The following is a 24,782-nucleotide window of genomic DNA, read 5'->3' as shown; positions in this document are numbered from 1 at the left end:
CCTTTCTACGATATAGCTTTACTTCATCCGTTATTATCTTTCTTCTTTTTTCCCTTCCTAATTAAATCGATTCTGAGTTAAATCATTATTATTACTTTTCTTTTTCTTTTTTTCCTTTTTTCTTTTAAATGACTCCAATTCGACGAACAGATGGTGCTGATATCTGACGACAGAAAGTCTACTTGCGAAGATACCGAAGATACGGGTGAACCGATCGTCGATAATGAAGATATCTCTATAGAAATCTATATTACCGATCGTGGATCGTGAAGATAGCGTTTTTATCCTAAATGGATAACAGATTTATCGATCGTTCGATAGTCTTACTTTCGATTTCATTTCGGTCTTCGAACCTAACTTAATAATATTACACATTACCTCTCGATTTTTATTATAAATAGAAACAATCTTTGATTCGTACAGACGAAGTTGTAAAATTATCCTTTATGTTAACATTTTTCTTTTTCTTTCTATTGCTTCTTTTTTTCTTTATTTTTTTTTTTGTTTTTCTTTTTTTTTACATCGTTATACTCGAACAAAGGACAGAAAGGAATAACACCGAAAAGAAAACATAAAAGTGTTAGATGTGAGAGAATGTTATGATAAAGGAGCTGTGTCTTTTGGGGAGAGTTTTGAGGGAAGGGTTTGTCATTTTGCCAAATAACTGTCGGGCAAAATAATGAAGAGGGGAGAAGAAGAAGAAGAAGAAAAAGAAGAAGAAGAAAAAGAAAGAGAAAGAAAAAGAAGAATAAGAAGAAGACGAAGAAGATGAAACTTTATCGGCGACGATATAAAGAGATGCGTCGCGACGCGCGAGAGGTGGTGGCCGGTGTCATGCACGTGGATCAATACCTGCGCGCGCGCTGCTCGAGCTGCCTTCTAATGCCACCTCGTGGCGTCAGGCAGGAACTCGCGGTAGCTCGCGCGGCGAACAGTCGTCTCGCGTCGCGGATACGCGTCGCACGCCGCGCAAAGGATATCCCGAACCTGGGGAGAGAATCCTCCCAAAGATACGCGCTCACCTGCGCTTTCTTTCTCTCTCTTTCTCTCTCTCTCACTCTCTCTCTCTCTCTCTCTCTCTCTCTCTGTCTATCTGTCTGTCTGTCTCTCTCTCTCTCTCTTTCATTTATTATTTATCTCTTTCTCTTTTTTTATCCTTTCTCTCTGTTACTCTCTTTTACGCTTCTCGATCCATCCATCCATCAATCTACCCATTCGTCTGCTTGCTTTAACCCTCTTTACTATAATCGAATCAAAACTGGACTTGGCCGAGAGAGAGCTAGCGTTTTCCATCCACTTCTTTCTTTTCTACGACAAACTCGAGGTCACTTCATCGAGAGGATGCGCGTCCTATCGACGGTGAATCGACGACTCGAAAACTCGTGCGTCCAATGTTTTAACAATATTAACGATTAAGGAATTTACATTTTATCTCGAATAGAAAAAAAAAGCGATAGGGTGCCATTACGAATGTCTCGCGAAGAATACGCCCTGGAAATACGTGAATTAATCCGACGTCCGCGCCATCCTCTGAGATCTCATTAATAAGTTTCGGTAAATCGAATTAACGATGTCGACGAATCGTTAGCCCATTTTTGACCAATCGTTAACTTTATCTCAAATTAACCCGCCTCGCCATTATCTCTCGAAAGAACATAGAAACTTTGTTTCGTTCTTCTTTTTCTAGCTGGATAAGATATATGTTATATTGTCTATGGGGGGTGGGTTGGGGTGGGGAAGGAAGAGGACTCATTCGAGCGTCCGAAAGGTGCGCGTCGCGTGTCACCGAACTCGATCGAGATAGACCCGAGAGTTCACGTCTTTTTTCTTCTTGCGTTTGTCCGTAATCGATGTTTCGATGAAATAAAAGCGAGGTAAAAAGGAGGGACGAGAAAAGTTCAAGGCAACGTTCACGGCTATCCTTCGTCGCTGATAAAGGGCGAGGTCTTTTCTCTTTTGCATCCTTATCTATACATATATACATATATATATATATGTATAGAAGATATATTATATATTATATATAATATGTATATATTATAACATCGTTAGAACGAAAAAATCCTTCCTTTCGCAGCGCGTATTTCCAAAGACGCGCGATGCTCCGACCACGCAACCACCTCTTTGTTGATTTTAGGGAAGAACGGTTGATGCATCGTGCAAAGTTGAATCTTGAAATGAAAGTTTAATCGAGATCGTCGCGGCTTCTCGTTCCCACGGCAACGCGTAGCTCTCTCGACGAACTGCACGATGCCGAGAGCTTGATAGAAAGCGACAGTATCTGGAAGAGGACCGTCGGGAACGCGGCTCTGCGTTCGTCGTTGTCGAGTGAAGCAGAGGGTAAGTCGAAAGTAAATATTTTTTTCAACTTTTGAAGTAGAATTTGTTCGTTTATTTGACGAAAGCGAGATAACGAGTAGTCTTTTTGATAAAATGCAAAACTTCTACGTGTCGCTCGTAAATGAACGGAGGATAAATAATATTTTTTTATAAGTTACATTATCTCAAAACTAATGCAATAAAATAAAATATAGTTTTATATCTCTGCTGAATATTTAATCTGCTGAATATCTAATAGCTATTAGATATTCCGAGATTATAGAGATTATTTCGGAGATATGAAGGATGGAAGAATGACCTTGACGGTTAACGCGAGACGGCCAGACAGCGCGTCCGTCTTTCGATCGCCAAAGAATCAATCGTACATATCTATATGTACGAGACTGAGTTTGAACTTGTGAGTTGCGTATATGTCTTCGACGAATTATCCACGCGTACGTATAATTATATACAGAGAAAGCTCGAGGTCGATCAAACGTCACGATCACATTCGAAAGTAAAGGATCGGTGATAAGTGAATATAGATAGATGGTATTAAATAAATCACGTAATCTTTATCACACAAAAATAAACGAAGATAGGAACGCGAGTAGCGTAAATAATCGCATAACTTTGCATACAATTCTTTTATTTCTTATTTTATCTTATCCGTTTCAGTCTCTCTTTCAGACAAATGATAAATCCATTAGACATCCATCGTAGTATTGACCTCGAGTCAAAAGTATTTATTTCTATCTTCTTGAATAATGGCCCTATTACAAAGGGCGATTCGTTCACAAGTTTCTTCTATCTCACAGTCCATTCTATTTTTCAATTGTTCGTGATAGGAAATCTTCCTCATTGGTCCTTCCGATATTTTCGTCGACCTTTTGTCGTGGCTACCAATATGTCGTATACGATAGATAGACAAAGACAGAGAGCAGATAGGAAAGACGAGACGAAGCGTGCGTTTGGTCAAACGCAAGAGCCGATGCGTCAGTAAACAGTCGTTCGACGTGCATTCACTGTGTTTCGTTCGACGCGTGCAGTGCGTGTAAAAGTACATAAATTGCTTACAAATTGTCCGAGAGAAAATCTTTCGCCTACGCTTTACCCAGACGCGCGAGTGCCCCCCCCCCTCTCTCTCTCTCTCTCTCTCTCTCTCTCTCTCTCTCTCGTTATCTCATAGATTCTCGGAAAGGACGAAGAGCAAAGTTTAATTGCATCGATTGGATCGAGTACATTTGGACTTTTTTTTTCCAGGGTACTGAGAGAATGGATAGTGCATATTCGTTTTACAAGTAGGATAGACTTTTTTTTTCTTTTCCTTTTTATTTATATATTTATGATATTGTCATCATTATGATACAATTATGATTGTCATCACTCGATAAGAATCATTTTTAAAGAAGAGAACTCTTACGACATCGAGACTTAGATAAGGAGCGTATATAAGAAAAAAAAAAAAAAAAAAAAAAAAAAATCATATCGACAGTTGTTCGTTTACCATTTTGCGGACTTTCTTGCATCCTTATTGGAAAGATATCGGATTAAAATTTCTGCCAGAGGTTACATCGATGGGAAGAAACATTGCGAGATCATCATTCATTCCATTCGATGGCATTAAAATTATTGATACGTCGACGGTAGAAGTAGATTGATTCGTTAAATGTAAGTTGATAAACGTACTACCCGTAAAATATCGAAATGAATTTGCATTTACCTTGATTTATCGATTGTCGCCCACATTCGACGAATCGTTTATTTAATTATTCGATAATTCCTATGAAAGATAATAACAAAAACGAGTTTATCCGATGCCTCGCGTTTTATTTCAATGGCGCAAATATTTGTATAATTAGATAGAATGAATATTCGCTACTCTAATCATTCCACTTTTTCCGTCTGTAGTCAATTCGCTGGATACTTGGAATTGAAATAATAATAATGATTACGAGGAATAATCGAGCGTTAGAAAGCAATCGAAGGTGTGTCAAGTACAAGATTCGATATTGTGGCACAATTGTGATGATTCTTTCGTTATTAATCGCGTATAATAGGAACGATGCGGTTTATCTTCGATCAATTTCTATCTTCTTTTTGACGCTCGACGTAATATTGTTCTTTGAACGAGTAAACAGTAGTCTTTTTAAATAAGTCGAGATATTGGCTCGATCTAGAGAACGTCCTCCGTTTGAATCATTCGCGATGATTCATCTAGGCTAGGGAGAGAATTTTCCTATTGATATTCTAAATTATCGTATTATTGTAAAAACCTTTAATGGATTTTATATGAGATCAAGAAGAACGACATAATAATATTATTACGATAATCTTCCCTCGCCACGAGTCGTCTTTATTATCTTAATAGTTCGGAGAAAAAAAATTTTCACATAATCGTACACGATAAAATTAATCCGACCTTATATGAACGTAAACTCGCGTTATCGCACAATAGCCACGTTAATGCGTACCATTTATCTATGTAGGTATTAAGCCATGAAAGAGATAACGATCGAATCATCAAAACGCTAAACGCCATAATGGTAGAACGGAATTTGAACGATGCTTTCGCTTCTTCCGTTAAACCTAATTGACTAATTTGATTTCAAGGCTAGCTAATTTCAATTTACGCTTTCCGACGATTTCTTCGTATGAACTTTCAACTTTGTTGTCGTAGTAATCTTCCTTTTCCTTTCTTTCTCTGGCACTTTGGTATATCTGCAAAATTCTTGCAGCTATACTACTTCGAACAGAAGCTAGTCAAATAGTTCTATTTTATTCCCGCACACGTGGTAAAGCTTTTACGTAATGACAACGATATTGCAAAAGCTTTCGGACAGCGTGACAACATGCGCGCGGGATCTAAACGATGTTTAGAATCTTCGGACACTTACCAGTTTTTATACGATGCAATTGCAATGCCAATCGATCGTTTCTCTCTCTCTCTCTCTCTCTCTCTCTCTCTCTCTCTCTCTCTCTCTCTTTACTTTGGTTTCGAACTTTCTTCGATAAAGACACGAATAAAAGAGGTCGATGATAAACTTAGTTAACCTTTGGATAAAATGGAAAACTTCTTTCTACACGATGCAACGTTCGATAGATATTGGAACCGTCCATGGTTTTTCAAACGATCATACGTACGATTTATACGCGATTTACCAACGATTCGAGCATAGCAATCGTTCGCGACGAGTATATACCCTGTGTCGTTTACGTAAGAACTAGTTACGTGTCCCTTCACACCGTCTACAACGTTTATAAAGCTTACGATGCACACTTGTGAGTGTTTGCAATAGAAGATCCATTTGCGATTATGCGTACCTAAGTCATAAATCTGCATTTTATTGTGCAAAGAGAAGTATATGTGTAACCGGTTAGATATTGATCTCGGTATTCATTTCGATTATATATAATATTTTATGACTTTGGTGAATTTGTTCGATCGCTTCCTTTTTGTCTTTCTTTACAAATTCGGCAAAAAGTTTCATATAATTAAACGAGTATATTTGTATAAATTTCGAAAGAATGTCATACCTGTCCGTGGGTGTGTCTGCAAGAGGTATCAAACTACAAACTACCATTTGATAAATGTATTAAGATCCGCATAAACGTCGACGACGTTTTCCGTTTATTCGCCTCCCTATTCGAAATCGATGATGACCCATGAACGTTTCACGTTTCAACGATATATCGATAATTTCTCTGGTTAAAATTTTCCAGGTCGTTAAGTCCTCTCGATATGCTCGACCCAATATAATTTCTAGTTGGAACATTTCTCCGTAGCAAGGCGACGGAATCGTTCGAGACAGAGAGACAAATTTGGGATGGAACTAAAAAAGGAAAATATTAAATGACACATGTCGTCTTCTAATCACAACTGAGAATATAATTGGATTTGTTCTTGAAATATTTACATGCCCCTCGTATCGCGTTAATTTCATGATCGAGATAGAGGATATTTTGGAAGTAACTGAATTGCTTTTTTATACAAACTCCGAGCAACATCCGCTTCGTGAGAACAGAGTTATCCCAGAGACGTGTCGCAATGTGTTGTTCGTTCGATTTAATTACAAACGTGCCGTTGTCGAGTTCCACGACGAAAGGAAGATTTTTCACGTCCCGACGTTAATATAATTACGAGTTGTCACTTCGATCTATAAGCTCCTTATAATATTATTCCTTTCGATGTTACACTTGGAAAATCTAATTGTAAATCGTAGACGATGATTTTCTTATTCGTATTTTTGCGTCATTCGTATTGTCACGACGTATATTAATGACACGATTATCATCCTTAACGAGTTTATTCGCGCGGTCACGCGGTCGATGCGTGGTTATAAGAACGATGGGGGAAAAAAAAAGAAAAAGAAAAAAGAAAAAAAGAAAAAAAAAAGAAAAAAAAAAAAGAAAAAGAAAAAACGTACAAAGCAAGGACTTTTTCATTCATCGACGTTATTGTTGCTCTCGTTAATATGACTCATCGGAGTAAACTCATTAATGTTTGCAATTACGAAAGGATAAAGTTGCGGTCGTGAGCCGATGTTACTTTTCGAATGCGACTTCCACGGACGGACGATTGTCGATGATCCATCCTTATGACGCGACGGTTTAAAGCACTTTTCCGTTGTAACGACGCGCGACAAACGCTGTACGACCTTCGACAATTAAATGATCATCGTTCGGTTACACGATGTAATCCCTCCGTCCTCTCGGTCCTCCTTTATTAGTAGACGCGTTATGGACGAGATAGGCATTCATTATGCCAAGGCACGCTAGATAGGTAGACGTAGGTAATCGTAGAGTGGTAATTATTCACTTGACGGCTGCCGATCGTTGCTCACTTGGGTCAGTGCGATCTTGACGTTCCGTAAATTTGTCCTTGATTCGATCGATTCCGACGAAAACGTTTCGACAATCAGTCCAACGTATTTCAGTAACAGCCGTTTAGCAGATGCGAACGTATCGATTTGCGCACCGATTACTTTACGATCTCCTACATATGCAATCGTTATAACAATTGTATAAAAAGAAGTCTCTTTATCGCAGCGAGGATTAAATCTCATCGAGATCAAGATCGTACGAGGACTGACAAATTTGAAATATCTCGACGAGATCGGATTAGAAGATATCAATTCTTAGAACGTTGTAAGTAATACCACGTATCTCTATCTTGGGCTTATTTATTTTCCATTATCCTTATAGCGATGCATCATGTTTGTTATCTAAAAGATCCTTTCTATAAACTTTGACGAGCTCTTTTATCGGGATAAAATGTCGCGTTGTGAGATCGAGCGAGGAAATGGTTCAAAGGGTTCTATATTTTTCTTCGTCAACAATTTTATTCAACTTCTCGAATCGAATTTATATAAGTAGGACTTTTCTATTTTAAGGCATTGTTACGTAACATTTGTACTTGCATCTACATATTAATCAGAAAATCACCTGACAAGAACCGCTCATAAATCAATTTACTTCCGTTCCCTGCAACGCTATCGTCATTATCATCCTCGCTGTCATCATCATCGTCGTCGTCGTCGTCGTCGTCGTCGTCGTCGTCGTCGTCGTCGTCGTCGTCGTCATCATTGGTAGCAGCATCATAATCGTTGCTATTATCTCCGACAAACTAAATATATGTCTCCCGCGCTCTTTTACACACAGCAAGTACGCCCTCGCAAATTCGTGCATTATTTGTAGATAAATTCGAGCCACCGCCTATTTGAACGAGAGATCTTATTAAGGGAAACGTCTGTGCGTACCATCTGTGAAAATAAATATCGATTGACATAACGATCGTGCAATGAACAAATTGCGTGAAAAAAAGATTGATCATCGTTATTTCTCGGTAAAATTTTGTCGTTCGTATTATTAGGAACTTTTGAAAATTTAAAGCTCCTTATAGATCACATATTTTTTACACTTTGATAAAAGTGTAAAAAGGGGGAAACGTCACGAAATAATAGTTCTCAATGAGCTTCCCGTTTTGAGTTTCGTTCAAAAGATACGAATTTTAATACGATATAAAGCCATTATTCAGGTAAAGGTGATGATTGCGTAACTCATTTGAATTTCTTCGAACGCGATAAAGCGCGATATCAACGTGATCCATGTTTAATAATTTCGTAATTTACGTCATACGATCCTAAATAAACGTTTATTTTACAATCGAGGTAAAAATTACACGGGCCTTATAAAATACTAAATTAGAACATTTATCATAAATAAATTTTCATTTTGAATAAGATCATGTGTCTTTGATTATCAACTTTTTCGAAATCGTCCTCGAACATGAATGATAATTATTATAACTTAGTCGCTGTTTAGAATATTGGCTGTTCGCGTTTGTCCGACAGTGTCCATTGTTCTTCCTTGCAAACGACATCCTTGTTCCATTGAATCTCTCTGTTCTCGCACGTAGGTACTTGCGTTTATCGAGCCATCGACAAAATTTATTGGATTTCTTCCATTTCCGAAGAAGTTTTTGCCCTTGATTTCGTTGTAGGAAATTTCACGCTGTCCAAACGATCGAATTGGTCATCGTACGAGCCATCTAAATTAATTCTGGCATGAGAGACGAACCACTTGGAAAAAGAACGTGAGTCGTCTCTTATTTTTTTATTCTAATATCATCCCTTTATAATTCCCTTCTAGATCGTAAGAAATGATATTGGATCGAGTTATGAATATATTTCTAGTCATATACTTGTACGTTTCACAGACTCTCGTATTACTATGGAACGTTCTAAATTCATCCGAGTTATCCGCATTAATGGATGAGAGTCGTGGAAAGAAGCTTCGTGGAGTGGGCGTTAAAATTTATATGTGTCACGCAATAAAACGAAGCGAGCGACAACATTTACGTTGTATAAGGCATGAAATAATTATTACATAAAAAGCGAATTAAAATGGTAAATCAAATATATGTACTGTACCACATAGCCAACTAGAAAATCCCTTATCTAGCGTTAATTACTTTCTCTATCGAATGCTTATCAAAAGTTGCGTCGTAATATCTTGAAATAGACATTTGAGAAACTATTGAGTAAATGCGTGAGATATGATAATCTAATGAAGTCGTTGTTATTCCCGTGTGCACGAGACCCATTAGGGATAAAGATCAAGACGATAAAATAAAAGTAGAAGATCGGTAGACGGTGAATCAAGAAGCAGACGTTGCGGCACGGACAAAGCGTTTTCTGGGGAGGAAATGAAATGATTAAGAACGGTGCGTTGACCGCGATTGCGTGTACAAAGATGTCTCCGCCTTTGAGGAGAAATCTTTCGCGATCCCTCGAGAGCGATCAAGACGAAGTAGGGAGCTCTCGTCGTCAGGCTCTCGATTATTTTCTTATTTAGCTAACGGGGAAAAGAAAAAGAATTATGTGATATTTTTAATTGCCAGACCGTGGATGCAGCCTGGAATAGGAGTAGGTGGTGGAGGAGGAGGAGGAGGAGGAGGAGGAGGAGGAGGAGGAGGAGGAGGATGTAGAGGAGGAGGAGGAGGAGGAGGAAGAGGAGTAGGCGGTGGCACGGTCCACGTGGCTGGAACAGCCGACGATGAGGCTCCGAAAGATCCAGGCGCTCGCATTACCCACCAATCCTACACCGAAAAGGATTATGAAGGTAAGATCGTCAAATTCAAGGTCGCAGCCCTCACCCCGAATCCAAAGCGAATATAAATGAAGAAGAAAGGAGTCGCTAATCGCTAATAATACCTTTCTACGCGCATAGGTCAGCCAAATACGAATCTGGCTTCGTTGTTTGCTCACACGACAATAGTAGTAGGTGCTTCAAAAATCGTTATTTCGATGTCTTTATAATCATCGGCTGGACGCGGATGAACGATGCGCGATCGAAACGAGGTCGTTTCCGCTCGAATGATCTTGAACGACGTAGGCAAACCACTATAGATATCTCATATAGCTATACTTTACATGCGTACATTTCGTTTATTTATCGTTTCTCATCGAAATCATGCTTTTCTTCTTATGATCCAAGGATATGTCAATTTCTATATAGAGAACGTGGGGGTTGGGGGAGGGTTATGCGATTGAAATTATTCGACGGCAATGCTAGATCGTGAAGCGGGACTAATACATGGACTTTCTTTCATTTGCTTCCAGGTCACCGAGCACATACGGTCTATGTGGGCGTACATTTACCCGGCGAGAGAAGACATCGTCGACACCATAAACACCATCATTCTCAACGGCAATCGTATGGTGATACTAAAGAGGATATCGACAACGAAAGACCTAGTAAGTCGAGTCGTTCTAGTGATATTTTATTCTTCTTTTTTTATTGTTTTTTCTTTTTCGTATGTCTCTTTCTTTTTTTTTGTCTTTTTTTTTTCTCTTTTTTTCGTTTTCAATTTGCATCGTTAGCGTTGTCGTTCAAACGATACGATTTCGAGTTTTAGAGCGGATAATTGAAAGAGCAGGGGGCTTGTATTAGGAATAATGTTAAGGCATTTTTAAGGTAAAGAGAAGAAGGAGGTGATGGAAGGCGAGCATATAAACGGTATACGCGAGACGAGGTAGAGACGGATCGTTGCTCTCGTTGCATTGCACTTTGAAGCAGCGCGTGGCAAAGCGCCAACCACTTGTACGAGACTCGGACGGGTATTCACCCTCCTTCTGGCACACCGAGTATGCAGGACGCTGATCGATACACCTTTCTCTCTCTCTCTCTTTCTCTTTCCTTGTCTCTAAAAGGGCTTTTCAACCCAATTCTCTCCGGAGGCTGCTCCGTAACGGCCTTCCACTTTCTTCCTTACTTTTTCTTCTCATCTTTTTTCTTTCCTACTTTTCATTCTTCCTTTCTTTCTATCTCACTTGTTAACGAACGAAAACGTGTACTAAGGACAGCGCGAGCAACGAAAAATCGAAAGGTGAAAATCGATACTAGATTCGATGTGGGAGAAAAGGAGAATGTAAATAAGCGCAAGTTCCTTATTCCCGTTTAACGCTATTGGCCGCTTTCATTCGATTCTTTTCTATCGTAGAACATCTTTGTAAATAACCTTGTAAAAGGAAGATTCGATCGTTAAGGATCGAACGAAATCGTGCATAAAAGCGGCCTTAAGCTCGATCAAAGGGACAAAAGCCAAGTAGAATCGAGCTTGGGTTAGAAAGGAGATAGAATTGAATTTGATTTTTCAAGTGGTGTAGACCTGTGTTTTGTCTCGTGACATTGCAGGACAATTGGTGATGACGCGCAGGGCTCGTCTCGCGAGCATTTGCGACCCCGACGGCGAGATGATATGTAAGCCAGCCCCTTTTAAGTCTCCCGAATTATCCGCATAGTTTCGTGCACGTATAATAACGTATGTTCGTATGTTCATCGGAAGAGCATTAATTATCTATATTTGATATTATCGAATTTCTTTCGATATATTTTTCACCTTATTCATTTATTCGTATTACAAGAGAATTGATAACGCATGCCAAGTATATCAAAAATATCGACCAATTCGTTTACATAAAATTTTGCTTAAAGCGATTGATTCTTCTTTATCGTGACAAATGTTTCGATAAATTATGAATTCATTTGAAATTCGACAAGATTATACGAGTTTATCGCTACGGGCAGAAATATGAATTGAACCGTAAGAAAAACACTTCGTTCTATTGACTAACTTCAAAATAGAAATATATTCTATAGAATAGATGGATCCTTTTATCTCGTTAATCACATTCATTATCGGGAACGTGGTCTAATTTATGAAATACATGTTTGTTTATATAGCGCTATGTCTACACCGAGGAGAACGAGACTATTTTTTTCTTTTTTTTTGTACTTTTCAGGAGAAGAAAATCAATAAATAACGGAAGAAGGGAAAGAGAAAATCTTTTGAAGCGCAAGGATGAAAAAGCTCTTTCTCCGATGAACATATATGCGAATGATCTCGCGCAAAAAAAAAAAAAAAAAAAAAAAGAAGAATATTCTCTCTTTCATTATTGTTATTGTTATTATTATGGAGAACACATAACTATGCGATTACTCGATTGTATCATATTGTATCGTAGCACGATGGAAGCGAAAGAGCTTGCTGCCGATAAAAAGAGACATTACAACGTAGCAGCTTTACGTTGTTTGTTCGTTTGGAAAAATATTTGTCAATGTTATGCATGTATCACTTGATCCAAATATCGCAGGATTATTTGACAAATCTATCGAGTACCAATCTATTTTAAATATCAAATATTTATTTGCAATTCCAGGTTAAAGTCAAAACATTATCGTTCTAATTTCTCGCATATCTTTTGCACAGCCTTAATCAATTTCTTTTTTCTTTTCCAAATATTTAATATTTTTACGTACGTTCTCGCGTCGAAATCCATCCAATTATAAATCATAAAGCTTGCACGAAGGCGCAAAGACATTATCGAGGCACGACATTTACCTAATTTAGACATTATTTTACCCTTCGATTTCTAATTCGATCATACATTCGTCGTATATTATTTATATCTGTATGTGTCCTTTCTTTCCTTTTATCCGAATGAAACGAACCATTGAAAAACGTAATATCCGCTCTTTCAGTCACGCCGCCGGCTCAGAGAGTGCAATTTATTCTTGGCGAGGAAGTCGGGAACGATGCTCACGAATCGCATCCTCTCTTTTCCGAGATGGAAGAACTCGTCAAGGATGGAGATGAAATGGAGTGGAAGGAAACCGCGAGGCAATGCATCGTTCTACCCATTCATTTATTTATTTCCATTTGGTGATATCCAGCGCAACTGCAGTTGTTATTTTTACTGACAAAACACTGTCAACGATTCCCTTTCGCAGATGGATCAAGTTCGAGGAAGACGTTGAAGAAGGTGGAAACAGATGGAGTAAACCGCACGTAGCAACGTTATCGTTACATTCGCTCTTCGAACTGAGAAGTTTACTTTTGAATGGTACCGTGATGCTCGACATGGAGGCCAATAGTCTCGAGCAGATAGCCGATCTCGTTCTAGATAATATGATCAACAAAGGTGCACTGCCGATCGAGTCACGGGAAAAGGTGGGCAAACGTTGAAAACTTTTTCTCGAGATATTCTTGTTCATTCGCTCGAACGAAATGCATGAGAATTGTGTCAAAGCTGTTATTTAAATTTTTTTCTTTTTTTGTCAGGTAAGAGAAGCTCTTCTAGTGAGACATCGACATCAGCATGAGAGACGTAAGGACAACAACATGTCGAGATTACCGATCATAAGATCTTTGGCAGAGATTGGACGTAATCATTCGTCATCAAAGAGTAAGTTCTTGATCTCACCTATATATCTTGAGAAATAAAATTTTATCTAAATAAGCGCAGGCAAATATATACGACATAATAACTTTACGATAAATCCGGGGATGCAATCGTCTTAGATAACATTTATGGCAAAAGAGAGACGGCAAAGTTTTAACGAGAGTCGGCATATCGTATAGTGGGAAGTATAAAAGGTAACGAGATATGAATGGCGTACGCGTACACGGCGTTGCATACTTTTAGGCGCTCGTTACGCTCGAAAGAGAGGAAACTTTTAAAGATCCATTATTTAATCATTAATTCCTTCCCACTCTTCTAAATTTATTTTCATTTAATTTATATACCTTTCGTTTATTTCTTTGCTTTCTTTCATATTAAATAATTTTTCTTTAGTCTTTTATATCGTTCATAGTTCTTTTCTTTTTTTTCTTTTTTTTTTTTTTTTTTAGTTGAATTAATAATTTCGATTATTTTACATTTGCTTTTCATTGAAAAGATCATGGTAATTACGATTTTAATCGGAACGGCGAACGAGCCGATTTTTCGGTAAATAGAAAAATAATAGGAATTCGCTAAAGCGACGACACGGCATTTTCCAGAATACGGCTGTACATGTGGTATGCATGCCTTGTTGACGTCAGATTTGCAGGAGCGTCGCGACGTCGGGGACGCCTATGCGCCCACCGTCGGCCGCAGCAGCAGTTGTCCAAACTCGAATACGGCCCTACTTTCGAAAGAGACGAAAGATCTGAAAGGGCCTTACCTCCTGGTACCAGGTACAACGTAGGCCAGTCCGCTAAAGCCTATGGTTAACTCACCGAGGATCTTATCGCTTGTTTATTGTACAGCGCGACGCGCATTCACGCAGATCATTATCGTTTTTCATTCTATCCATCGACTAACGTTACCCGTCCGATTATTAATACAAATGCTAACGATACACCTGCAATTTCTATTCTCCGTTCATACTAACTGCTAAAATCGTCGATCGAAACAATTGCGATTGAAATTAGAGAGGGGGGGGAGGGGAACATTGAAAGTAACACTTCGACTTAGTCGAATCAAAGATAATTACTGACTTTGCCGATTTCTTGTTTATGCGCCAGCCGAAATTGGCATACCCCACGTGGTGGGATTTACGGCGTGGTTCGCCATGTGTCAGCTAAAAGGTTAGATAGTCGAATTGATTTATTATTATCGATATAGATTTTATTATACGATTCTGCACAGGTCCGTCTTTCTCTTAACACTCTTTTTATCTGTTTCTTATTGTATCCCGTTTCATGTGGTTCTATCATAACGTATATAAATGTATGTACATTTTTAACTATTACATTTATCTCTGAATGGTATTATCGATGTTTAGAGTAATTCTTATATATATATATATATATATATATATATATATATATATATATATGTACACATCAGTCGTTAGGATTGAATGTGTGACGTTCATTGTTTAAGAAAATATATATATATATATACGCATATATATTTCTATCCGCAATATTTTTACATGAAATGTAAAAAGGATAGATCAAAGTTTCGAACTCGAGTCGGTCATGTCTGATTCGTATCATACTTCTCTACTACGAACTACGAGACGTTGCGAAACTTTTGATCGCGAGGCATGACGTTTCGCTCTTATTGTGTGAAATGCAATGTGGCTCGATGTATCCTGTCTACGATGATTTTTCAGCCATTGCTAACCGACGATTCTTAGTCGAGTAAAGTTTTTTCCAGTTATTGTCGGAAGAAAAGCAACGACCCGTAAACTACGGTACATTACGTTCGAAAGATCGCGTGAGGATTTCTATGCTTTTAAGGTTGCATAACTTGAGCGGACGTCGAGTTTGAAGAGACTTTGTCGACGAAGTACGTCTTTGACTTTGCGACTCGCAAAATTAAGATCAAGTTTTCGAATTAGCGCGTAGAGGTGAAAATTTGTGAGTTGGACCGGTTGACCCAACGGCTGTCGTAATTCGACGTCGTTTTGCCGCGTAATTAGGAGTAACGTCGGAGCCACGGTTGCACTCTGTTTTCCTTTGTAAATAAACGAAGGACCCTGGTCTGTGTTTCATGCTCATTTGTAGTGGAGGAATCGAATTCCGCCCCGGCGATCGCCGGTGCAACAAGTCAGGCCGGTGGAGCAGCGATGAATGCTGGCGGCCGCTTCCTTGCCATTCCCGGCAATCCCGGTAAACCGCTTTTCTCTGCTTGCTCCCCCTATAAATGTCTCCACTTTACTATTACGATTCTTATTGATAATTAACACACACGTCCATTCGCTTTGCATAGCATAGCTTTCATTCTTTCAAAAATCTTCCAAAAATCTCTGCAATTTCTTACTCTTGTATTATACACACTGCTAAGCACACGCATATACATATACATACACGTGCTTGTAATAATCTATCAAACTGTTACGAATGTAAAAAATGTGAAAGGGAAAAATTTGAACGCTTCGGGCAGCTGCAATCGATTTCTGAAAATGTGGATAATATATGGTAAGGCCTAATATAGGATACGTAATCCTTTGAAAGTTTAGATTTCGTAAAAAGGGTTCGTAGGGATAACGTATGGGATAAATGTTGCGTACTATATAATTTTAATCGGAAAGGGAATACGAAAATACAAAGTGACGTGTTAAAAGACAGGAACAAGCTTTACCTTTGTTATTCGCGATAAAAATGTCGAGAAAATTTACGATAGCCGAGGAGCAGCCTTCCGAAAAGCTGTTACGAACGGACTATCCTTGACATTTAAACTCGTAGCTACGTTCTGTTAACGAAAGCCCCTGAAATCGATGGCAGACGCTTGAAAGTTTGACGCTTTTAAGAAATGAAATGGTAAGCTTTTCGAGGATTCCGTTGATTTCGACGCGAGCGATATTAAAGATGAAATAATAAATGTGAAGTGCGGTAGGCAGTAAGCTAGATCCATTTCAGGTCAAGAACCAGGTACCAATGGAATTGATCGAAGTCCGAGCAGCGTTTCGATCAGCAGAAATCACAGTTCTTCCGCATTGGAAAATGGAGATGCCAATCATAGGGTTAGTTTTTTCGTTTAGTTATCCCACGAATCGATAAAGGTCCCAGAATCATAATGGTATAATCAACAAGCTCTATCAAATTGTAGGGTAACACGCATTTCATGAGAAAGATACCGGCCGGTGCCGAAGCAAGCAACATTCTCGTGGGTGAGGTCGATTTTCTAGATAAGACCCTGTCTGCCTTCATACGACTCAGTCAAGCAGGAATAATGGGTGATCTAACGGAGGTACCGGTGCCAACGAGATTCATCTTCGTTCTTTTAGGACCTATGGTATAATCTTAAAGAAGTCGAAACGTTATTATTATCGGGTTTCGAATGAAACATTTAAACGGAGAGGGATGACATTTTTAAGGGTGGAATTTCGGGTTTCCACGAAATTGGACGGGCAATGGCGACGCTAATGTCCGACGAGGTCTTCCACGATGTCGCATACAAGGCCAAAAATAGGAACCACCTTCTCGCGGGTATCGATGAATTTTTAGACGCAGTGACCGTCTTGCCTCCGGGCGAATGGGATCCTACCATCAGGATAGAACCACCGGCTGCCATACCGTCGCAAGTAGAGCGTCTTTCTTCTTCTATTTTTTTTTTTTCTCTTTTTTCAATGACCAATATTTATTTATTCTTCCTTCCGTTCGCGCATTTCGTGTTCGCTTGTACGCGTCCTAACGAGTTTTGCATAATGTACGCTTTGGTAGGACGTAAGGAAAAGGCCAAAGGAGGAAAAGCCAAAGGAAGATGCCGACGAGGAGGCCGACGAACAGAAACTGAGAGAAGAATCTGGTTTATCCAGAACGGGAAGGCTTTTCGGTGGTTTGATAAACGACGTGAAAAGAAAGGCGCCATTCTACTTTTCCGATTTCAAAGACGCACTGGCTCTACAATGCGTCGCATCCTTCATTTTCTTATACTTTGCCTGTCTCTCGCCCATCATAACCTTCGGTGGTCTTCTGAGCGAGGCCACGGGAAAGAACATGGCCGCGATGGAATCATTGGTATCCGGATTCGTTTGCGGCCTTGGATATGGACTCTTCTCGGGACAACCGCTAACTATTTTAGGATCAACCGGACCGGTCTTAGTCTTCGAGACGATCGTCTATGAATTTTGCAAGCAATCCGATTGGAATTACATGTCCTTTCGCTTTTGGATCGGTACGTGGACGACCCTCATTTTGTTAACACTCGTAGCCCTTGACGCGAGCGCCTTCGTCTGCTACATAACCCGATTTACCGAAGAAAATTTCGCCACTCTCATCGCTTTCATTTTTATTTACAAGGTAAGTGGTACCTGATTGATAGCTAATCAACAAAGAAAATAGTATTTGTAAATCCGCTCTTCGATCACACCTACGATGCTACGAGCTTAATTGGATGTCTTAAGGTGTGCGTGCTTGAAATTTGCACCATCGGCAAAGCCTTCGACATCTAGGTCGACAGTGGTCGATCGAACGGTATCGGGCTTCCGAATCACGTCTCATTTTCTATACGAAACGTCCTTCTTTTCTCTAAGCTTATTTCTTTTCAATAAAATAATGCAGGCTGTGGAAAACGTCCTCTCGATCGGCAAAAAGTATCCTATAAATACTCACGCCAACGATCCTTTGGTTTTCGAATGCTGGTGCAAACCACCGAACGATAGCTCCTCCTATGGGTTCGAGAACGTAAATTGGACGACGCTGGATCGGACAACGTGTCAGGTTCGTTGAAAAAACTTTTTATACCCATAAATGACACGATCAAAGACTCGAGACGACCGATTCGGTAGGTAGTCGTGTTTCTTTAAGATTAAAGCTTTCGGAGATGAGAGTCGTTTCTCCTCGACGAAAGATAAAATATAAAAAAGAGAAAATTATCCTTTGATCGGGGTGACTTTATAATAGTAAAGGAAAAAAACCTTGGAGATGGAATCGAAGAAACGATAAGACGTCTCGTTATTCCTCCTTTCAGAATTACAACGGCACGCTTATAGGAGAGGGTTGTAACGTACCGCAATACGTACCCGATGTGTTCCTCATGTCAATTATCCTTTTCATGGGCACCTTCTTGTTATCCATCGAGATGAAGGACTTTAAGAATGCTCTTTTCTTTCCATCGAAGGTATCATATATTCATTCGATTGAGAAAAATTTGTCGAAAAGTGAACGCGCCACTGAGAGTGATATCGCTTACGAACGCGCTTTCGTTCTAGGTCAGACAAGTGTTGAGCGATTTTGCCGTTATAATCGCGATCTTCTCGATGTCCTTGTTGGATCACTTCGTGGGTATCCCAACGCCAAAGTTAGAAGTACCTGAAGAATTCAAGCCGACCCTGGAAGGCCGGGGATGGATGATTTGGCCTTTTCAGAATAATCCATGGTGGAGCGCCATCGTGGCTATTCTACCCGCTCTCTTGGGCACTATACTGATCTTTATGGATCAGCAGATAACGGCGGTGATCGTTAATAGGAAAGAAAATAAGTTGAAGGTACGTTTGTACCGCGCATCGTCGAGATCGAGATCGAGATCGAGATCGAAATCTAAAACTAACCGGTGAAAATGAATGATCGTTCAGAAAGGATGCGGTTATCATCTGGACCTGTTTATCCTGGCAATCCTGATAGAGGTCTGTTCGATTATGGGCTTACCGTGGTTCGTGGCGGCTACCGTACTTTCGATAAATCACGTGAACTCGTTGAAATTGGAGTCGGAATGCGCAGCGCCAGGCGAGAAGCCACAATTTTTAGGCGTTCGAGAGCAAAGAGCTACGCACATACTGATCTTTCTCATGATCGGCTGCTCCGTTCTCCTGACGCCGATGCTCAGGCACATACCGATGCCAGTACTATTCGGCGTCTTCCTTTATATGGGTGTGGCGTCACTTAAGGGACTCCAATTCTTCGATAGAATACTCATCATGCTTATGCCGGTCAAGTACCAGCCCGACTACATGTTCCTTCGGCAGGTATATGTCAATCGATCCCTCCTTATAAGAGACCGTTCGTAAGATTTCTGACGATCACGAATATATTTTTCGTAGGTGCCGTTAAAACGCGTCCACGTATTCACAGCGATACAACTGACTTGTCTGGCCTGTCTATGGATCATCAAGTCGTTTAGCACTACCTCTATTCTATTTCCATTGATGGTAAGCCGATTTTAAATACAATTTTCTTCCTTTTTTCTTTATTTTTCGTCTTTGTTCAATTTTAATTTGCTTAGCTCGTAGTGATGATTGGCATTCGCAAGTCCCTCGACTTGATCTTCACTCAGCGAGAATTGAAGATACTCGACGACGTGATGCCGGAACCGAGCAAGAAGCACGCCGACGATCTTCGCCAATTGGAGAGCGGCGAGGTTAGCATCGTCAGACGAATATTAAGAAACTTAACTTGTCGTAAATAGCGAACGAGGAATGACCACCAGCTCGACGCTTGTCCAGTGGTCACTATAACTATGTGCGACTACGATCGATCCAGCTTATGTCGTCAAAAAGATTGATCCTCTTGGAGGCCTATAAAAGGGTTCTAAGGGGCCCCTAGAAAGGGCCTCTATAAGGGGGAAGAAAATATTTTTTTAGATAAAAAACTCACGAAAACTGCTCGGGAAAGATTCTTCGTTTTTCTTTGAGCGTAAAACCACGACAGTAAGAAATTAGTATCGAAGCGTTTTTTAATTATTCCAACGCTTATGCCTCAAGGATCAATAGTTACAAAATGTTTGGCAAATTTTATACGAGAGATTTACATGTTCGAACGAGTGATGTAAAATTAAGACCTTTTCGCTTGTATTCCTTAATCCTTTCTAATTTCTCGTTTCTTCCAATTAACCGATTGACCAATATTAAAAGAAATGCAGCGATCGTGGTCGTAAATAATTTTTAAATATACAATATACATAACGTAGTAGGTATAGCGTTTGAGCAGCTTTGTATTAGGCGTTCATACGATGGCCAACAACGATGTTATTGCTATTATTGTTGTATTAGAGACTAATTAGGCCAATGATATATTTAATGTTGATCGCTTTCGTGAGAATCTCATTTATGAAGAGATTACAGATTTCGATAAGTTAGAAAAATGTCCAACGCTCTGATCCCGATTAATTCTCGCGGATTATCGTGAATCTTTGGTGTTGAATTTTCGCTTTTGTTACACACGTTGTTATAATTATAAAGAATATATTAAGTAATCGTTAGACAATAAACGACAGTATAACGGAGCATCGTTATGTTCCACGTCGGACGATCGATCGCATTCAGAACTACGACCAATTTTTTCTCTTCGACTTTTCTTCGACTAAAAATAACATATATCTAAGAAAGTATATAGGCAACTACCTATAAGTTAACGGATCTAATATCATTTTCCATTCGCCGTCCTAAGATTTGCTATCGATGTGTCCTCGTACAATGTTCTAGATTGAAAGCAGTGATAAAGACTGTAAGACTATCTGCCCGACTTGAACTGTCAAAATACATTGTTCTTTGAAGTACACAAATACAAACACCTCTCTGTATAATTCCATAATTTTGTTTCACATACAAGTTCCTTACGAAAGATAATTTAAAATGACAATTTGTCAAAATATCAAAGCTATATTGCTTTCAGAAATTTTTAATAACCGTTAAATATAGAAATCGTGAAACTCGTTGTTTCATATTTAACAAGGAATTTACATGTTCAGCACGTTCCTCGTATCAAGATGCGGATACCCTTGGCTTCTTGCGCACAGACAGTGAGTCGAATTTACTTTATTTTTTTATCTTTTTTTTTTCTCTCTCTCTCCCTCCTCACCCACTTCCCCTTCCCTCCCACCAAGCCCCACTCCTAAAAAAGAAAAGCAAACTACAGATATTCATTAGGTACACATTCTCTTTGGACGATATATACGTATCTTTGTCACAGTGAGAAGCAAATAGGATCGATGCGATAGGATCGATGACAAAATGTAAAAGAAAAAAAAAAAGAAAAAAAATAAAATTTCGATAACGGGCAAATCGGAAAGAGAGATTTCGTTTGATAATCTAACGGGAGGACCATGACTCACGGAGGATGGAGACGATTCGTGAGAGAAAACTACCCAAAATTGGACGATGACGCATCTTAATGAAAGAAAGAGAGAGGGAGAGAAATAGAGATAGAAAGAGAGAGAGAGAGAGAGAGAGAGACAGAGAGAGAGAGAGAGAGAGAGAGACAGACAGAGAAAATGCTCAAAAATCATAAAAATCGCTCGTCGTCGAACCCTCCGCCTGTCATCGGTACGTCACCACAACTGCACGTGGTTCCGATTATACTATAATGGTTACAATTGCATCAACGTTCTATCATCCGACGAATTGAAATTTTTTAATGACAAATGGATCGATTATACCGATTTTCATCGTATAAAATATTAATCGATTCCTTTACCATAATCATTGAAAAAAAAGAGTCAGCTCTTTGGCATGACCGGTCTATTCAGGCACGATAAAAAAAAAAAAGAAAAAAAACTAAACTATTAGAACGAAATCGAACATTGATTATAAATCGATCGTATTTTCTTATTGATACAGGAACATCAGAATTATCCCATCGGTTATGGAGCACCGGATAACATTCAAATATCTATGGCAAATGGAAATATTATGAAGATTCCATTGGCGAGCATCAATATCAGCGAGGAAGTCAATAAGAGTGGGATTTGGCAACAAGTTAATGAGAGTAACGAGAAGCAAAAACAACCGAAATTAATAAAGTACGTACAATTTGAAATGATTAATGATATGGCTTAACTTATTGGTACTAGCTCTTCTTTTTTCTTCTCTCTCTCTCTCTCTCTTTCTCTCTCTCTCTCTCCCTCTCTCTCTCTCTCTCTCTCTCTCCTTTCCGTAGCGTAAGCAAATCGAAGAAGCATCCCAAGAAGGAAGGCTCGTTGCTGGTCGACGAAACGACAAGGCTGACGACGATGACGGAGGAAGACGAAGATGACAATGGCATATCGATCAAGGTGACGAGCGTAAATGACTCTAAATTCTAACAAGCATCATCACCAAGCCACACACAGCAAGAGCACCAATACACCGGCATGCGACATACCCCATATACCACTGCTGTGAGTAAATTTACGAAAGGGGCTGCCATGATTTCTTGCCCTCGCGCGATGAGTCGACTCATCGAGGAGAGTTTGTTTCCTCCTCGACGACTCGGCGTTATTAGAACGGATTACAAGTATTCTTCGCGGACTATAGTTATCTATTCCCCTTTTAGAATGTTCGCTGCTGGAATCGATATCCTTACATTTTTGAATCGTGACCTTATACTTTTCCAACGTCCATTTGTTATTATATTTTACATATTTTACAGTAGAAGAAAATAAATCTTGCGATATCCAGCAGTAAACCTCCGGATAAAAAGTAATAGAATCTATAATTCGGTTTAAACTTTAGATTAGTTTCACAGCTCGTCCTTATGTAATAGTATTACGTAAATATTTATCCAATTTCGTTTTTTCACCATAATTTAATATCTGTCAATGTTAACTTCTCCTTTACTGTATTTCCTCACGACGATCTAATTTATCGTTATTCGTAAGTGTAATCCTTCATTTTCCAAGTCATTGATCGTTCAAATTCGACCATGGAAATAATATTCATGACTAAAAATACTTTGCATGCCATTTTCATTATACTATTCGCATGGCTTTTGTCAAAAGCATAAGCTCATCGTTCTTCTTTTCGTCTAGTAAAATAATTTTAATTATCGTTCGAATAAATGATATTTATAAATGATTTTGTCACCACTAACACAGCTAACATTTACTTCGTCGATATATTTAATGTAAAAATTCATTGCTTTCTTTTTTAACTGAAAATAATCATCTATAGATGTTTTCTTTTTTTTTTCGATAGATAAAAATCGTCAGCGAATATAACATGATGCAATTGACACTTTCGATATAATTTTCTATTATTCTTTTAGGTAGATCTTATACGATCGAAGGAGAGTATCATCGGCCCATTGAAAGTAAATGGCACTACGTCGGCAGAGACATCCGTTTAACGAGTACGATATCCTACGACGATATCGTCTCCAATTCAAAAAGTAAATTCGTATTTGGTAAAATCTTGGGGGAGAAAAAAAAATATATATATACATATATATATACGTGTATATATATATGTATATATATAATTATTTTCAGGTGACTTTTTATATGAAACGATTAGATTAGACGAAAATCTTAGTTACATTAAATACCGTTCCACACAGTATATATATATATATATACTGTTCGGACCTCGCGATCTTAACTGAAATTGCCTTTATTTAACAAACAATAAAAGAAGATCAAAATGATTTTAAGAACGTCGATCATCATACAATCGTACGTTATTAGAAGGTATAAGTTTCTTTTATACGAGGCATTACTTTCGGAGAAATTTTTTCATGCAACGTTGTCATTTGTCATTAACAAAAGCCAAGGAATTTAAAATCGTTTCGACAAACATTTAACATTTTTGCAATAGCATTTATTACCTGTTTCGAGTATTTCAAAAGATAGAAAGCGAATAGAGAGAGGATCGTTCGCATTATTCATTGTATACAAATACATGCATACGATATATACACATATGCAGGTACTATAATACATACATACATACATACATACACACATACACATAATACGTGAGAAACCGACAATACTTACGCTTCTTTTCGTGTTATATCACGATAAGATAGTATCGAAGTTGGTCGAGATTAGATTGGTTGAAGAATATTATGCTGAAGTAAAATCCAAAGAGAGTAAAGCAAACTATTAGGAAATAACGAGAAAGCGACAGATACTTGTTTTGATCGTTAGTTAGTACGAATAAAAGGTGTTTAGTCGATAAATCGATCGATGATCCAACGTACCGATTAACGTATTAAGTATTCACATTTTAGAGGCTTAGCAAATTTTACGACTAAGAGATTGAATGTATATAGTATATATGTACGAATAAAAAAAAAAAAAAAACAAAAAAAAAAGTAAATAAATAAATAAACAAAAAAAGAAGCAAAAGAAAAAAAATTGAGAGAAGGGATACTGTATAAACATGAGACGTTTAAAGTTTAGGCGAATGCTATTCAATCGATGTATTCATATCTCTGTCGTAATTATTTATAAATTCTGTTCTGAATAATGAAAGAGACGAATTCTGAT

General features: G+C 38.6%; 2 protein-coding genes across 12 annotated transcripts in view; one reads left to right on the top strand and one right to left on the bottom strand.

Annotated features, from left to right (window-relative positions):
• The window catches only part of wg (Wnt family member 1 wingless), a 28,374-nt gene extending 21,714 nt beyond the window's left edge, over positions 1-6,660 (bottom strand). Inside the window, exons 1-3 of the transcript XR_014982542.1 lie at positions 6,237-6,660; positions 5,217-6,152; positions 3,586-5,040 (exon numbers count right to left, since the gene is read on the bottom strand). The gene's annotated coding sequence lies outside the window, so the exon portion shown is untranslated. Of the gene's footprint in view, positions 5,041-5,216; positions 6,153-6,236 lie in introns of the transcript that reaches the window.
• On the top strand, positions 951-24,767 carry Ndae1 (Na[+]-driven anion exchanger 1). 11 transcript variants are annotated; one of them, XM_085659289.1, is made up of 24 exons: positions 951-1,382; positions 2,138-2,340; positions 7,369-7,467; positions 8,822-8,914; positions 9,722-9,942; positions 10,443-10,577; positions 12,865-13,003; positions 13,114-13,333; positions 13,445-13,568; positions 14,165-14,341; positions 15,662-15,766; positions 16,517-16,620; positions 16,707-16,892; positions 16,975-17,181; positions 17,321-17,899; positions 18,161-18,319; positions 18,570-18,719; positions 18,811-19,086; positions 19,174-19,563; positions 19,639-19,746; positions 19,821-19,955; positions 22,153-22,334; positions 22,472-22,586; positions 23,558-24,767. In XM_085659289.1, exons 4-24 carry the CDS (start codon positions 8,886-8,888, stop codon positions 23,636-23,638), a joined length of 3,822 nt encoding a protein of 1,273 aa, XP_085515415.1. In that variant the 5' UTR covers positions 951-1,382; positions 2,138-2,340; positions 7,369-7,467; positions 8,822-8,885; the 3' UTR covers positions 23,639-24,767. The 11 variants fall into 11 exon arrangements, 10 of the variants coding, with proteins under 10 accessions (XP_085515415.1, XP_085515413.1, XP_085515411.1 ...); XR_014982541.1 differs by lacking the exon at positions 15,662-15,766 and having other exon boundaries at positions 22,472-22,691; XM_085659287.1 differs by lacking the exons at positions 14,165-14,341; positions 15,662-15,766 and adding an exon at positions 14,672-14,734.
• Positions 24,768-24,782: the final 15 nt, after the last annotated feature.

Source organism: Vespa mandarinia, chromosome 9, assembly GCF_050613455.1.
Source record: "Vespa mandarinia isolate Hongniang chromosome 9, ASM5061345v1, whole genome shotgun sequence".
Taxonomy (NCBI): domain Eukaryota; kingdom Metazoa; phylum Arthropoda; class Insecta; order Hymenoptera; family Vespidae; genus Vespa; species Vespa mandarinia.
Note: the sequence above shows the minus strand (reverse complement) of the source record. Positions and strands in the feature narration are given on the sequence as shown.

Excerpts from the sequence above, each read along its gene's own strand:
- Ndae1 (XM_085659289.1), top strand. The coding sequence starts at position 8,886 with ATGAGAGACGAACCACTTGGAAAAAGAAC. Across the intron at positions 10,578-12,864 it reads TATCGACAACGAAAGACCTA|TCACGCCGCCGGCTCAGAGA; the intron begins GTAAGTCGAGTC and ends CCGCTCTTTCAG. Across the intron at positions 18,320-18,569 it reads TGGATCGGACAACGTGTCAG|AATTACAACGGCACGCTTAT; the intron begins GTTCGTTGAAAA and ends TCCTCCTTTCAG.